Below are 17,602 nucleotides of genomic sequence, written 5' to 3'. Positions count from 1 at the left end.
TCTCTCTCTTCATTCCTCTGGGCTTTCAGAGTGGTGAGGTAAGGCAGGGGTCAGCTTGGGGTTGTTGGCTGCTTGCTCTGTGTTCACATACAGAATTACACATTTCATTACACATTTTGTTGTCTTGTTTCATGTTATTGTTTTTTTTAAATAACATGAACCACTTAAAATGAAAACTCTTCTCATTTTCTGCTGATGATATAATTGCATAATGTCATAGATCATTCACCACTGTTCAAATCTATGGGGTCAGTAAGATTTATTTTTGTTTTAATTAAAGAAATTAATACTTTTACTCAACAAGGATGCATTGAATTGCAGTGTTGGAGAAGCTGCAAGTTACTCATAAGTTAAAGTAGTTCAGATGCAGTCAAGCCGCTCTACTGAACAAGTGGTTTGCTACATTACAAATTGTGATCAAAAAGTAGCTAGTTACATTTAAGCTAATTTGACTATTACAAATAACTGAAAAGATTTGGAGTTTAAAACAGTGAAAAGCAATACAATTCTGATTTCAAAGAGTTTGTAAACTATCCAAAGATACAGACAATACTCAAATATAGCCTATATCTCACACTGACTGTCAAAGTGCAGAATTGCTACTATTGTAACATCAAAGAAAGAACAAAATCTATACAACTTAAATTGGATACACGGTAGTCAAACATGTTTGTTAAACTCCCAGCACAAGCAGTGATGAAGCTCTGAGACGCTTCGTTCTGAGACCCGCCACAACATACTTCAGTAGATCACAGCCTTTGTCTTGTGATAATATTACCATTTTGTTTTCTCTCCGATTGACGGATGCTTTGCCAAAGCAATGGCTCAAAACACAACTTTTAGGTTCATTATAAAACTGTGGCGGGACACTTAAACTGTGACGGGTCATCATCAAATCAGAAGTAGACATTTTATATAGAGTGCAATAAAGCAGGACAATTAATCAATTTAAAATTGCTATTATTCAAGTTTAAAGTCTTTGCTGCAGACAGCGACAACTATAAATTACATACAAAAGCGTAAACTTTACTAGTCGATTCATGTCAACTGTACGTCCTTTATATGATCATCAGACGATCTCTTCTCAGTGAACTGTAAAGCGTAAGATGTGTGATGAAACTATAGATGCTGGTAACGCATGATTTTAGTTTAAAGCTGCCGTCTGCAACATTTTTTTGATCAAATTCAGTGAAATTGACACTATAATCCGACAAAACAACATAAATAAGGTGGTTTTAGAAAAAAACCCGAGCTTCTAACTCCACCTGGAGCGTGTTATTTTGTTTTGCAAAAATCCACCGCTCCCGGATCATCGGGTCTAATCAGCGCAGGGGTGTGTGAGATCTGACTGTCAATCACAGGTCGTGCACAAATCACAGATCCCCCTCCCTCGCGCAGACGCGGACGTTACAATATCACATGCACACGACACGCCTGAAGTTCGCCTGAAGATTGTACGAAGCGTGATGGCATAGAGAAAATCTAATAACAAGCTTCCAATTCCTCGGTTATTGCTATCTATGGATAGATTAGCCAGGGCAGCCTACCTCCGAGTCTATGGTGTTGATCGATGCTGAAGAGACGGACGCGTTCACGGAAAATCAGGTACACACGTGGGGGAGGGACATGAGAGTTGTAATCATTCAAAATGTTGTCTAAGTCCACTCAATCTGCCAGACTTGCCGACGGCAGCTTTAAGATCTAATCAGAAGAAGACAATTCAATGCATTGCAGGCTTGTCAAAACTCAAAACCAAATGTAGCTTTTTGGTCACACTACTTGCTGAAAAAAGTAATTCGCTACTTTTTAAAAGCAACTGAGCAACAGGCAACTGACAAATGTAGTTAAGTTAGTAGTGACAGTAGAGACATTTATATAATATTAGGAAATATTTTTATTTCAAAAAAAAATATTTTTTATTTATCTTTCTATTCATCAAAATCACAACTTTTTTCAACATTGATAATAATCATAAATGTTTCTCGAGCATCAAATCATCACATTAATGATTTCTGAAGGCTCATGTGACACTGAAGACTGGAGTAATGCTGCTGAAAAATCTTCGACCCCAAGCTTTTGAACCGAGCTGAATGCAGAAGGCATTGTCTTGCGTTGCATGCAATAAATGTGTGTTTCTTCCATTGATCGTGTGTGTTTTGTGTCAGTGCGCGGCAGAAGCACAAGGGCAGCTCTCCGGATGACCTCAGGAGCGGCTCGCGCCTCATCGTCTTTCTTCTGGGGGGAGTCAGTCCCTCAGAGATGCGCTGTGCTTATGAAGTCACACACGCTAATAAATCCTGTGAGGTCATCATCGGTAAGGGTCCCTATGAGCATCATCATTCTGTATTAAAGGAGAACTCCGGTCAGTTTTAACATTGAGCTCAATTTTTAGTAAATTTGGAGTGCTGTTAATACAGAGAACAACGACAAAAATCGGTGTTGCCTACACCGTGTAATCCTCTTTTTAAAATTTGCACCCTATTGACTTGAATGGGGCATGTTATAAACCTGCTTTTATCCTCTTACCATCCTTGATGTGTCATTACAAGTGCCCAGCCATGTGAGTGATTCCTTCAGAGTGAACACGAGTGAATCTGACTGCAGTAGATGTGAAAAATATGAATAAAAATGATGTTAATTCAACAAGCGCACAGACCTGTATTTACTTCCTGTTTTCGGTCGAAGTCCACAGTAGTCGACTGTCGAGTTCACGCGCGTGATCATAGGTAACTTAGATGATTTTTTTTTTACAAATATCCATCAGAGCTGATATTCTCAAAACACCACACAGCACCGTCTTCGGCTGACAGCTGACAGTCTGAGTCTCCACTGTTGCTAGTTACCTATGATCACGGGCGTGAACTCAACATTCGACTACTCTGGACTTCGACCGAAAACAGGAAGTAAATACAGGTCTGTGCGCTTGTTGAATTAACATCATTTTTATGAATATCTTTCACATCTACTGCAGTCAGATTCACTCGTGTTCACTCTGAAGGAATCACTCACATGGCTGGGCACTTGTAATGACACATCAAGGATGATAAGAGGATAAAAGCAGGTTTAAAACTTGCCCCATTGAAGTCAATAGGGTGCACATTTTAAAAAGAGGATAACACGGTGTAGGCAACACCGATTTTTGTCGTTGTTCTCTGTATTAACAGCACTCCAAATTTACTAAAAATTGAGCTCAATGTTAAAACTGACCGGAGTTCTCCTTTAAACCTGAAAGAGGCTTCGTGGCTTGATGTTTTCAAATGAAACCGAGCCAGATTCAAATAATGTCTTTTTTTATTGTCCCCAGGCTCGACACACATCCTCACGCCGCGCGATCTGCTGCAGGATATCTTTAATCTGGGCAAACAACCGATGGAGAAGTTCACCATCGAGGAGGACAAACCCTGAGCCCTGCCTAATTCCCCCACCAGGACTGAAGGGAACGCGTCTCGGCTGCTTTTGTGTCGCCTCGATCAGCTTTACTTCTCATTACTTTAAACGCTTTTCACAGAAAAAACAAACAGGGGTGATCAAACACGTCCCGAGGTGGTTTCATGTGTGTAACATCATGCTCGTTTTAAGGTTAAATATAACAACCAACTTCACAAACGATGAGATTTGAGTTTGTTGAGGTTTTCAGGCTTTTCTAAATTGTTGAATAAAGTTTATAACACAATATCATGGAAAATAAAACATGCAGCACTATTAAAGGACTTGTGTAACACCGTATTTGTTTGATAACCCTTTAATACAGTTGAAGCACATTTAAAATAATGCATAAATGACATCAGCGTACTTATGAGCCTTACAAACTGGTGCCTTTATTAACTAGTGCACTGGATTTACACTTTTCTGTGTATTAATGTCTCTCTCACACTAACAGTAGTTATTTGTAAAGAAAAAAGAAGAAAACCTCGACTGTCAATTTGAAAAGATGTTTTAACGTTTGTCTTTTTGTTATTGAATTAGGTTGATTTGTACATATTTATTCTCGCTCGCTCGTGTTTTTGTTTGTATAAAACATGTATACTCAAGAATGAACAAAAGAAGTGATTTAACAGATGTAATGTAGGCCTATACTTGCATTGATTGAACGACTGACATGACATGAATGATGTGGTTCAATCCTTCTGTTTGGTTTGTAACATTTAAACTGTTTGTAATGTGGTCTAATTTCACATTAAAAAAAATATATATGTCTGAATATATGATTTCGTGGATGTTGTCATTGCCCTCCGGAGCTGTTGATTTGTACACTTCCCGAAGAAACTGCAGGTACAGTGTGGTTGCCATGAGCAGTTTGCTTTTATTGAGGGATTTAACTATACAATTCCAGCTTGAGTTCATAAAAAGTCAAAGACACAAAGGTAAGAAGATAGTCTTCTTTATTTCTGCATTACACGGTGTCCCAGAAACGGTCTCTGGTTACGGCAGGCTCTCCGCACAATAACTCTCAGAGGACCGATCATGCGAGTAAACCAATCTTATCAAATCTGTCCTATTTTGGGACTTAAACTATAAAGAAATGCGTGAAAACATGGATATGTGCGTGTTGAGCGTCTGAATGAACGTTGTATAAAGCCTGTATACGTTTACACGGCTCTGTCTGACAGGAAATTGATAGCCTACCTTTATTTGTTGGGGCAAAAAGATTACTCTAGAAAATGATTTAAACATTTCTGCCACCTAGAGTATAATTCTTATATTTTGTTTCTATTCATTAATTGAACTAAATTCCAATTAATAAATAAAATAATAATTACATTACATGATTTGACGAATGCACTTGAGCACGCACACTAAAAAGATGATTAGTTTTCTTTTTTGCCACTAGATTATAACCAGATTTACATTTTTCATTATATACAAATCTATTAAACAAGTCTAATAATGTTCTTTATAATGGCATTTTTTTTTGTTTTTTTCAAAAGAGAAAATATAATAAAAATGTATAAATAAAATTATATAATAAAAATCGTCCTTTATAGGCCTGTCTTTAACTACTAAATAAATGCTACTAAATGTATTTGTTACAGTTTGATATAAGAGAGATTTCCAGACATCTCGTGCAGTTTTCGTCTTCTAATCTAGAGGGCGCTAGTGGATTTACGATGGTGACGCGTTTTTGAAGCGACGGAAGAGTTGTTTGTAGTACAGTTCGCATTTATTACTTATCCTGCACTGCACTGCACACCCTGAAGTCAAACACACAGGTAAAACATAAACGCTCTTCATCATACAAAGCTGTTTAATAGGTAACGTTAGGCCTATAATGTTTCGCCCGAAACTGTTAACGCGTGCTGTGAAGCTTCAGTGAATGTGCATCATCAGTATGACAGATCAATCATCCAGATGTGTTTAGACCTGCGATGAATTTATAGCTCTACACTCGTGTGTTATTGCTGTCTAAGCGGTAGGAAGTGTGTGTTGATGCGATATTTCACATTTTAAATGGCATGGATGGAGCTCTTCATTCAGTCTGTGTTATGGGTGTGTCATATTCTGATCAAGAGGTATCGTGTGTAGTTAAAAGGCTTTTGCAGTGCACATGTATTGAAAAAAACCCACTGACCTTACCTTTCCATTTTTATAGATCTTAATCAAGTGGTGAAATATGGTGAGTTGTTCTTCCTTTCAGTGTTATGCCGTTTCCTCTACTTTGCCCTAAATATGATCATTCTAATGTGACGGACCCCTAAATATAATAATTATCATGCCACGGACCCCTAAATATGATCATTCTCATGCGACAGACCCCTAAATATGATCATTCTCATGCAACGGAGCCCTAAATATGATCATTCTAATGTGACAGACCCTTGAATATGATCATTCTCATGCGACGGACCCTTGAATATAATAATTGTCATGCCACGGACCCCTAAATATGATCATTCTCATGCGACGGACCCCTAAATATGATCATTCTCATGCGACGTACCCCTAAATATGATCATTCTCATGTGACGAACCTGGAAATATGATCATTCTCATGCGACGGACCCCTAAATATGATCATTCTCATGCGACGGACCCGGAAATATGATCATTCTCATGTGACGGACCCCTAAATATGATCATTCTCATGCGACGGACCCCTGAATATATGATCATTCTCATGTGACGGACCCCTAAATATGATCATTCTCATGCGACGGACCCGGAAATATGATCATTCTCATGCGACGGACCCCTAAATATGATCATTCTCATGTGAAGGACCCCTAAATATGATCATTCTCATGTGACGGACCCCTGAATATGATCATTCTCATGTGACGGACCCCTGAATATGATCATTCTCATGCGACGGACCCGGAAATATGATCATTCTCATGCGACGGACCCGGAAATATGATCATTCTAATGTGACGGACCCTTGAATATAATAATTGTCATGCCACGGACCCCTAAATATGATCATTCTCATGCGACGGACCCCTAAATATGATCATTCTCATGCGACGGACCCCTAAATATGATCATTCTCATGCGACGGACCCCTAAATATGATCATTCTCATGCGACGGACCCCTGAATATGATCATTCTCATGCGACGGACCCTAAATATGATCATTCTCATGCGACGGACCCCTAAATATGATCATTCTCATGTGACGGACCCCTGAATATGATCATTCTCATGCGACGGACCCCTAAATATGATCATTCTCATGCGACGGACCCCTAAATATGATCATTCTCATGCGACGGACCCCTGAATATGATCATTCTCATGCGACGGACCCGGAAATATGATCATTCTCATGCGATGGACCCGGAAATATGATCATTCTCATGCGACGGACCCGGAAATATGATCATTCTAATGTGACGGACCCTTGAATATATTAATTGTCATGCCACGGACCCCTGAATATGATCATTCTCATGCGACGGACCCGGAAATATGATCATTCTCATGCGACGAACCCGGAAATATGATCATTCTCATGCGACGGACCCGGAAATATGATCATTCTAATGTGACGGACCCTTGAATATAATAATTGTCATGCCACGGACCCCTAAATATGATCATTCTCATGCGACGGACCCCTAAATATGATCATTCTCATGCGACGGACCCCTAAATATGATCATTCTCATGCCACGGACCCCTAAATATGATCATTCTCATGCGACGGACCCCTAAATATGATCATTCTCATGCGACGGACCCCTGAATATGATCATTCTCATGCGACGGACCCTAAATATAATCATTCTCATGCGACGGACCCCTAAATATGATCATTCTCATGCGACGGACCCCTAAATATGATCACTCTAATGCGACTGACCCCTAAATATGATCATTCTCATGCGACGGACCCCTAATTATGATCATTCTAATGCGACTGACCCCCAAATATGATCATTCTCATGTGACGGACCCCTAAATATGATCATTCTAATGCGACGGACCCCCAAATATGATCATTCTCATGTGACGGACCCCTAAATATGATTATTCTAATGCGACGGACCCCCAAATATGATCATTCTCATGCGACGGACCCCTAAATATGATCATTCTAATGCGACTGACCCCTAAATATGATCATTCTCATGCGACGGACCCCTAAATATGATCATTCTAATGCGACTGACCCCTAAATATGATCATTCTCATGTGACGGACCACTAAATATGATCATTCTCATGTGACGGACCCCTAAATATGATCATTCTAATGCGACTGACCCCTAAATATGATCATTCTCATGCGACGGACCCCTAAATATGATTATTCTAATGCGACGGACCCCTAAATATGATCATTCTCATGTGACGGACCATTAAATATGATTTATCTCATGTGACGGACCCCTAAATATGATTATTCTAATGCGACGGACCCCCAAATATGATAATTCTCACGTGACGGACCCCTAAATATGACCATTCTCATGTGACGGACCCCTAAATATGATTATTCTAATGCGACGGACCCCCAAATATGATCATTCTCATGTGACGGACCCCTAAATATGATCATTCTCATGTGACGGACCCCTAAATATGATAATTCTCATGTGACGGACCCCTAAATATGATCATTCTCATGTGACGGACCCCTAAATATGATTATTCTAATGCGACGGACCCCCAAATATGATCATTCTCATGTGACGAACCCCTGAATATGACCATTCTCATGTGACGGACCCCTAAATATGATTATACTAATGCGACGGACCCCCAAATATGATCATTCTCATGTGACGGACCCCTAAATATGATCATTCTAATGCGACTGACCCCTAAATATGGTCCTTCTCATGTGATGGACCCCTAAATATGATCATTCTAATGCGACGGACCCCTAAATATGATCATTCTCATGTGACGGACCCCTAAATATGATCATTCTCATGTGACGGACCCCTTAATATGATCATTCTCATCCGACGGACCCCTAAATATGATCATTCTCATGTGACGGACCCCTAAATATGATCATTCTCATGCGACGGACCCGGAAATATTATCATTCTCATGTGACGGACCCCTAAATATGATCATTCTCATGTGACGGACCCCTAAATATGATTATTCTAATGCGACGGACCCCTAAATATGATCATTCTCTTGTGACGGACCCCTAAATATGATCATTCTAATGCGACTGACCCCTAAATATGATAATTCTAATGCGACTGACCCCTAAATATGATCATTCTCATGTGACGGACCACTAAATATGATCATTCTCATGTGACGGACCCCTAAATATGATCATTCTAATGCGACTGACCCCTAAATATGATCATTCTCATGCGACGGACCCCTAAATATGATCATTCTCATGTGACGGACCATTAAATATGATTATTCTCATGTGACGGACCCCTAAATATGATTATTCTAATGCGACGGACCCCCAAATATGATCTTTCTCACGTGACGGACCCCTAAATATGACCATTCTCATGTGACGGACCCCTAAATATGATTATTCTAATGCGACGGACCCCCAAATATGATCATTCTCATGTGACTGACCCCTAAATATGATCATTCTCATGTGACGGACCCCTAAATATGATCATTCTCATGTGACGGACCCCTAAATATGATCATTCTCATGTGACGGACCCCTAAATATGATCATTCTCATGTGACGGACCCCTAAATATGATTATTCTAATGCGACGGACCCCCAAATATGATCATTCTCATGCGACGGACCCCTAAATATGATCATTCTCATGTGACGGACCCCTAAATATGATCATTCTCATGCGACGGACCCAGAAATATTATCATTCTCATGTGACGGACCCCTAAATATGATCATTCTCATGTGACGGACCCCTAAATATGATTATTCTAATGCGACGGACCCCTAAATATGATCATTCTCTTGTGACGGACCCCTAAATATGATCATTCTAATGCGACTGACCCCTAAATATGATCATTCTCATGTGACGGACCACTAAATATGATCATTCTCATGTGACGGACCCCTAAATATGATCATTCTAATGCGACTGACCCCTAAATATGATCATTCTCATGCGACGGACCCCTAAATATGATCATTCTCATGTGACGGACCATTAAATATGATTATTCTCATGTGACGGACCCCTAAATATGATTATTCTAATGCGACGGACCCCCAAATATGATCATTCTCACGTGACGGACCCCTAAATATGACCATTCTCATGTGACGGACCCCTAAATATGATTATTCTAATGCGACGGACCCCCAAATATGATCATTCTCATGTGACTGACCCCTAAATATGATCATTCTCATGTGACGGACCCCTAAATATGATCATTCTCATGTGACGGACCCCTAAATATGATTATTCTAATGCGACGGACCCCCAAATATGATCATTCTCATGTGACGGACCCCTAAATATGATCATTCTCATGTGACGGACCCCTAAATATGATCATTCTCATGTGACGGACCCCTAAATATGATTATTCTAATGCGACGGACCCCCAAATATGATCATTCTCATGTGACGAACCCTAAATATGACCATTCTCATGTGACGGACCCCTAAATATGATCATTCTAATGCGACTGACCCCTAAATATGGTCATTCTCATGTGACGGACCCCTAAATATGATCATTCTTATGCGACGGACCCCTAAATATGATCATTCTCATGTGACGGACCCCTAAATATGATCATTCTCATGTGACGGACCCCTTAATATGATCATTCTCATGTGACGGACCCCTTAATATGATCATTCTCATGTGACGGACCCCTAAATATGATCATTCTCATGCGACGGACCCGGAAATATTATCATTCTCATGTGACGGACCCCTAAATATGATCATTCTCATGTGACGGACCCCTAAATATGATCATTCTAATGCGACTGACCCCTAAATATGGTCATTCTCATGTGACGGACCCCTAGTATGATCATTCTAATGCGACAGACCCCTAAATATGATCATTCTCATGTGACGGACCCCTAAATATGATCATTCTCATGTGACGGACCCCTTAATATCATCATTCTCATGCGACGGACCCCTAAATATGATCATTCTCATGCGACGGACCCCTGAATATGATCATTCTCATGCGACGGACCCCTAAATATGATCATTCTCATGTGACGGACCCCTAAATATGATCATTCTCATGCGACGGACCCCTGAATATGATCATTCTCATGCGACGGACCCCTAAATATGATCATTCTCATGCGACGGACCCGGAAATATGATCGGTCGCATTATGATCATATCAGATTTAATATAAAACTCAAATTATACTGTGTAAAAATTATAAAAAATATTGCAAATACTTTTTTATTTTATTTTTTAACACCCCCACTTGCGTGTGTGTGCGTGTGTGCGTGTGTGTGTGTGTGTGTGTTGGTCAGCACGGGCGTGTGAAGTTGAAGTCCACAGCGCAGCAGGAGGAGGAGAAGAGGAAAGAGCGAGAGAAGAAGCTGAAGGCGTTTGTGTCCACTCGCGATGCCGTCCTGAAGAAGGTTTGTTCTGCAGCGTGTGTGTGATGAGTGCGTAGCGTGACGAGAGTATGTGTGATAGTTCCTCTGTGTGTGTTAGAGGAGCGCTGGGGAACAGGACGAGGAGGCTCTGCACCTGACTCAGCTGCTGCTGTCCTCAAACCCCGACATCGCCACCCTGTGGAACTACAGGAGAGAGGTCCTGCTGCACCTGGAGACGCTGCGGTGAGAGAGCGCTAATGCCCTTCACCCCCGACACACAGAGTTCACCCCCGACACACAGAGTTCACCCCCGACACACAGAGTTCACCCCCGACACACAGAGTTCACCCCCGACACACAGAGTTCACCCCCGACACACAGAGTTCACCCCCGACACACAGAGTTCACCCCGACACACAGAGTTCACCCCCGACACACAGAGTTCACCCCCCGACACACAGAGTTCACCCCCGACACACAGAGTTCACCCCCGACACACAGAGTTCACCCCCGACACACAGAGTTCACCCCCGACACACAGAGTTCACCCCCGACACACAGAGTTCACCCCCGACACACAGAGTTCACCCCCGACACACAGAGTTCACCCCCGACACACAGAGTTCACCCCCGACACACAGAGTTCACCCCCGACACACAGAGTTCACCCCCGACACACAGAGTTCACCCCCGACACACAGAGTTCACCCCCGACACACAGAGTTCACCCCCGACACACAGAGTTCACCCCCGACACACAGAGTTCACCCCCGACACACAGAGTTCACCCCCGACACACAGAGTTCACCCCCGACACACAGAGTTCACCCCCGACACACAGAGTTCACCCCCGACACACAGAGTTCACCCCCGACACACAGAGTTCACCCCCGACACACAGAGTTCACCCCCGACACACAGAGTTCACCCCCGACACACAGAGTTCACCCCCGACACACAGAGTTCACCCCCGACACACAGAGTTCACCCCCGACACACAGAGTTCACCCCCGACACACAGAGTTCACCCCCGACACACAGAGTTCACCCCCGACACACAGAGTTCACCCCGACACACAGAGTTCACCCCCGACACACAGAGTTCACCCCCGACACACAGAGTTCACCCCCGACACACAGAGTTCACCCCCGACACACAGAGTTCACCCCCGACACACAGAGTTCACCCCCGACACACAGAGTTCACCCCCGACACACAGAGTTCACCCCCGACACACAGAGTTCACCCCCGACACACAGAGTTCACCCCCGACACACAGAGTTCACCCCCGACACACAGAGTTCACCCCCGACACACAGAGTTCACCCCCGACACACAGAGTTCACCCCCGACACACAGAGTTCACCCCCGACACACAGAGTTCACCCCCGACACACAGAGTTCACCCCCGACACACAGAGTTCACCCCCGACACACAGAGTTCACCCCCGACACACAGAGTTCACCCCCGACACACAGAGTTCACCCCCGACACACAGAGTTCACCCCCGACACACAGAGTTCACCCCCGACACACAGAGTTCACCCCCGACACACAGAGTTCACCCCCGACACACAGAGTTCACCCCCGACACACAGAGTTCACCCCCGACACACAGAGTTCACCCCCGACACACAGAGTTCACCCCCGACACACAGAGTTCACCCCCGACACACAGAGTTCACCCCCGACACACAGAGTTCACCCCCGACACACAGAGTTCACCCCCGACACACAGAGTTCACCCCCGACACACAGAGTTCACCCCCGACACACAGAGTTCACCCCCGACACACAGAGTTCACCCCCGACACACAGAGTTCACCCCCGACACACAGAGTTCACCCCCGACACACAGAGTTCACCCCCGACACACAGAGTTCACCCCCGACACACAGAGTTCACCCCCGACACACAGAGTTCACCCCCGACACACAGAGTTCACCCCCGACACACAGAGTTCACCCCCGACACACAGAGTTCACCCCCGACACACAGAGTTCACCCCCGACACACAGAGTTCACCCCCGACACACAGAGTTCACCCCCGACACACAGAGTTCACCCCCGACACACAGAGTTCACCCCCGACACACAGAGTTCACCCCCGACACACAGAGTTCACCCCCGACACACAGAGTTCACCCCCGACACACAGAGTTCACCCCCGACACACAGAGTTCACCCCCGACACACAGAGTTCACCCCCGACACACAGAGTTCACCCCCGACACACAGAGTTCACCCCCGACACACAGAGTTCACCCCCGACACACAGAGTTCACCCCCGACACACAGAGTTCACCCCCGACACACAGAGTTCACCCCCGACACACAGAGTTCACCCCCGACACACAGAGTTCACCCCCGACACACAGAGTTCACCCCCGACACACAGAGTTCACCCCCGACACACAGAGTTCACCCCCGACACACAGAGTTCACCCCCGACACACAGAGTTCACCCCCGACACACAGAGTTCACCCCCGACACACAGAGTTCACCCCCGACACACAGAGTTCACCCCCGACACACAGAGTTCACCCCCGACACACAGAGTTCACCCCCGACACACAGAGTTCACCCCCGACACACAGAGTTCACCCCCGACACACAGAGTTCACCCCCGACACACAGAGTTCACCCCCGACACACAGAGTTCACCCCCGACACACAGAGTTCACCCCGACACACAGAGTTCACCCCCGACACACAGAGTTCACCCCCGACACACAGAGTTCACCCCCGACACACAGAGTTCACCCCCGACACACAGAGTTCACCCCCGACACACAGAGTTCACCCCCGACACACAGAGTTCACCCCCGACACACAGAGTTCACCCCCGACACACAGAGTTCACCCCCGACACACAGAGTTCACCCCCGACACACAGAGTTCACCCCCGACACACAGAGTTCACCCCCGACACACAGAGTTCACCCCCGACACACAGAGTTCACCCCCGACACACAGAGTTCACCCCCGACACACAGAGTTCACCCCCGACACACAGAGTTCACCCCCGACACACAGAGTTCACCCCCGACACACAGAGTTCACCCCCGACACACAGAGTTCACCCCCGACACACAGAGTTCACCCCCGACACACAGAGTTCACCCCCGACACACAGAGTTCACCCCCGACACACAGAGTTCACCCCCGACACACAGAGTTCACCCCCGACACACAGAGTTCACCCCCGACACACAGAGTTCACCCCCGACACACAGAGTTCACCCCCGACACACAGAGTTCACCCCCGACACACAGAGTTCACCCCCGACACACAGAGTTCACCCCCGACACACAGAGTTCACCCCCGACACACAGAGTTCACCCCCGACACACAGAGTTCACCCCCGACACACAGAGTTCACCCCCGACACACAGAGTTCACCCCCGACACACAGAGTTCACCCCCGACACACAGAGTTCACCCCCGACACACAGAGTTCACCCCCGACACACAGAGTTCACCCCCGACACACAGAGTTCACCCCCGACACACAGAGTTCACCCCCGACACACAGAGTTCACCCCCGACACACAGAGTTCACCCCCGACACACAGAGTTCACCCCCGACACACAGAGTTCACCCCCGACACACAGAGTTCACCCCCGACACACAGAGTTCACCCCCGACACACAGAGTTCACCCCCGACACACAGAGTTCACCCCCGACACACAGAGTTCACCCCCGACACACAGAGTTCACCCCCGACACACAGAGTTCACCCCCGACACACAGAGTTCACCCCCGACACACAGAGTTCACCCCCGACACACAGAGTTCACCCCCGACACACAGAGTTCACCCCCGACACACAGAGTTCACCCCCGACACACAGAGTTCACCCCCGACACACAGAGTTCACCCCCGACACACAGAGTTCACCCCCGACACACAGAGTTCACCCCCGACACACAGAGTTCACCCCCGACACACAGAGTTCACCCCCGACACACAGAGTTCACCCCCGACACACAGAGTTCACCCCCGACACACAGAGTTCACCCCCGACACACAGAGTTCACCCCCGACACACAGAGTTCACCCCCGACACACAGAGTTCACCCCCGACACACAGAGTTCACCCCCCACACACAGAGTTCACCCCCCACACACAGAGTTCACCCCCCACACACAGAGTTCACCCCCCACACACAGAGTTCAGTGCTGCTATGCTGTGAATGTAGTACCGCGAGTTTGACTCTCGGAGTCATTGTAGTCTGTTGAGCTGTGCTGCATTTCTTTCATTCTTTCATTTCCTTGTATGTCACTCAGTATTGGTCAACACCATCAGATTACATATGTGTACAGTCACATCAAATATTTATGACGTGTGTTTACAATCTAGTGTTGTTCACTCGTCATCGCAATCAGATAATCTTAGTGATGGTGTTGCTTAATAACCATATTTGCATGTCACGTGCATTAAATATTAAATCTGTGTTTTTTGGCGGTGAAAATTAAACAATTTCAACAATTTTATTTCTGTCCAGGGCTTCTGAGAAAAATGGTTACATTTATTTCTAATTATTATAGTATTTTGACTATAATATAATTTATTAGTAACTCGATTTATATTGTATTTAATGTATATTACGCAAATAATCATATTTGCATGTCACACATGTACAACCCCAATCCCAGAAAGTGTATGTGATTTTGGTCATTCTCTTTTACCTTTAATTTAACTGACAAAGAAAAAAATGACCAATATTTTCTCTGGCCAAAATTAGTTGTATTTTGTATCTAAACATAATCACATTTAGATTTTGTTTTCTGCAACACACTCCAAAAGATTTACGACAGAGGCAAAATAAAAGTGAAAATATTATAGAATCTCCCAGTTAAACTCTTTTGAAACAGTGAGCAGGTGGTAATAGTTGAGGGGATCGTGTTTGGGTGTAAAGGAGCTTCTCAGTCTTTGCAAGTAAAGATGGGTGTCATGTATCACCGCTTTGTGGCAAATATCATGAGAAAATTGTCTAACATTTCAAAAATCACATTTCTCAATGCAAGATTGCAAAGAATGTATGTCTTTCACCATCGACCTTGCATAAGATTGTGAAATAGATTCAGGGAATCCAGAGAAATCTCAGTCTGTGTAGAGCAAGGCAGGAGACCTCTGTGTGACCTTTGACCCCTCAGACGGCACTGCACGAGAAACCATCATGCTATGGTGTTAAACACAGCCACATGTGCTCAGGAAAAACCGTTTTTGTGTGGAGTTAGTTAACCCTAACCCTAACATGCCTCGATACCCAACTTTTGTTTACATTTACCAAATTAAACTTAAGTCACCCAGTGGAAACTTTGAAAATCTTTTCTTTGTACTTTAGTCAGTTAAATAAAGGTTAAAGTCACAGAATCTTGATTTTATTACATTTTACAAAATGTCCCAACTTTTCTGGAATTGTGCCTGTACTAAATGGTAAATCCATTTGCTTTACTTTATGATTATAATTAAAACATTTAAATTAAATGATCTAAAAAATTGTATTTGATCTTTATTTTAGAACGTTTCGGTCAACAAATTGACTTTTTTTTCTTTCTGACCTGGGCTTTAAAAAATTGGTTAAATTTATTTCTTAATTGTAATAATAATTATAACCATATTTGCATTAGTAAAGCCATTTTGTTTGTCTGCAAAAAAAAAACTAAAAAAGTATTGCTTTTCTACTTAAATGGGGAAAATGTTTATGTATTAGCATCATGGTTCTGAAACAAAATAAAAGCACGATTAATTAAGAAGCTATAAAACGTATAAAAACCGTTGTGACCTTGATGACCTCAAACATACTCAGGTTTATAAAATGTGTCTAACTGGTTTATGAAATATTTCTAAAGGTATTGGCACAGTTGTATAAGTTAAATATATATTAGGGCTGTCCGTTAAACGCGTTATTAACGGCGTTAACGCAAACCCATTTTAACGGTGTCAATTTTTTTATCGCGAGATTAACGCCCAGCACACTTTGTCGTTTTTGTCACATGCTTTTGCAACAACTAGTAACGTTGTTAAAACTACAACGCCACACCGGATCTAGCTAGACCAGAAACAAAACAACAGGCACGGCGCACACACTTGTTTGGGTTTGCGAACCGAACCGGCCAAAGAGTGGACGAGAAGCGCAGCGCCGAGCCGCGTCTAGCACAACTCGTATCGCACATCGGACGTGCACTTTCTCAGTTTATGGCCAGCAATAAAAACGCAGAATGGCGCCGCCGGTGTGTGTACACTCATAGAGAATAATGTGTTCGGATTTTAAATACGAGGCGCTGCGCTTCTCGTCCGGTGTGCGACCCGCTTTAACGTTACGTTTTGAGTGGATGAATGATGAGCGCGAGACGCCGAAATGGAGGCCAATAAGATTCTGAATGGAAAGTTTACTTTTAAAAAGTTGCCAAATGGGTTAGTTGACAAGACCAAAGTGATCTGTGTGTGTGTCGTTGTGAACTGAGCTATCATCGTCCAGTCTGAAACACCACTTGATGGCCAAGCACACACACACACACACACACACACACAGCTGATGCGTTTCTACGCCCACTCGTCAATATCAGTAACGTTACCTCGTCAGTATTTCTTTCACCCTTTTATTGATGGACAGTGTTACATTGTGTGAGAGATTAT

At 44.3% G+C, this 17,602-nt stretch overlaps 2 protein-coding genes across 3 annotated transcripts in view; both read left to right on the top strand.

Annotated features, from left to right (window-relative positions):
- stxbp3 (syntaxin binding protein 3) overlaps nucleotides 1–3,909 on the top strand; it is a 17,407-nt gene extending 13,498 nt beyond the window's left edge. Inside the window, exons 18-19 of the mRNA XM_079588960.1 lie at nucleotides 2,166–2,314; nucleotides 3,305–3,909. Coding sequence (XP_079445086.1) covers nucleotides 2,166–2,314; nucleotides 3,305–3,405 — 250 coding nt within the window. The 3' untranslated portion in view covers nucleotides 3,406–3,909. The remainder of the gene's footprint in view (nucleotides 1–2,165; nucleotides 2,315–3,304) is intronic.
- Nucleotides 3,910–5,065: 1,156 nt separating this feature from the next.
- Nucleotides 5,066–17,602, top strand: part of rabggta (Rab geranylgeranyltransferase subunit alpha) — a 31,796-nt gene continuing 19,259 nt past the window's right edge. The window contains exons 1-4 of one of the 2 annotated variants that reach the window (XM_079588186.1): nucleotides 5,066–5,210; nucleotides 5,591–5,614; nucleotides 10,882–10,992; nucleotides 11,069–11,193. In XM_079588186.1, the coding sequence (XP_079444312.1) occupies nucleotides 5,612–5,614; nucleotides 10,882–10,992; nucleotides 11,069–11,193 (239 nt within the window). In that variant the 5' untranslated portion in view covers nucleotides 5,066–5,210; nucleotides 5,591–5,611. Of the gene's footprint in view, nucleotides 5,511–5,590; nucleotides 5,615–10,881; nucleotides 10,993–11,068; nucleotides 11,194–17,602 lie in introns of both variants that reach the window. The other variant, XM_079588187.1, reaches the window with a different exon arrangement.

The sequence above is a fragment of the Phoxinus phoxinus genome, assembly GCF_949152265.1.
Source record: "Phoxinus phoxinus genome assembly, chromosome: 18".
Taxonomy (NCBI): domain Eukaryota; kingdom Metazoa; phylum Chordata; class Actinopteri; order Cypriniformes; family Leuciscidae; genus Phoxinus; species Phoxinus phoxinus.
The sequence above is the reverse complement of the archived record's forward strand: the minus strand, read 5'-3'. Positions and strand labels throughout refer to the sequence as shown.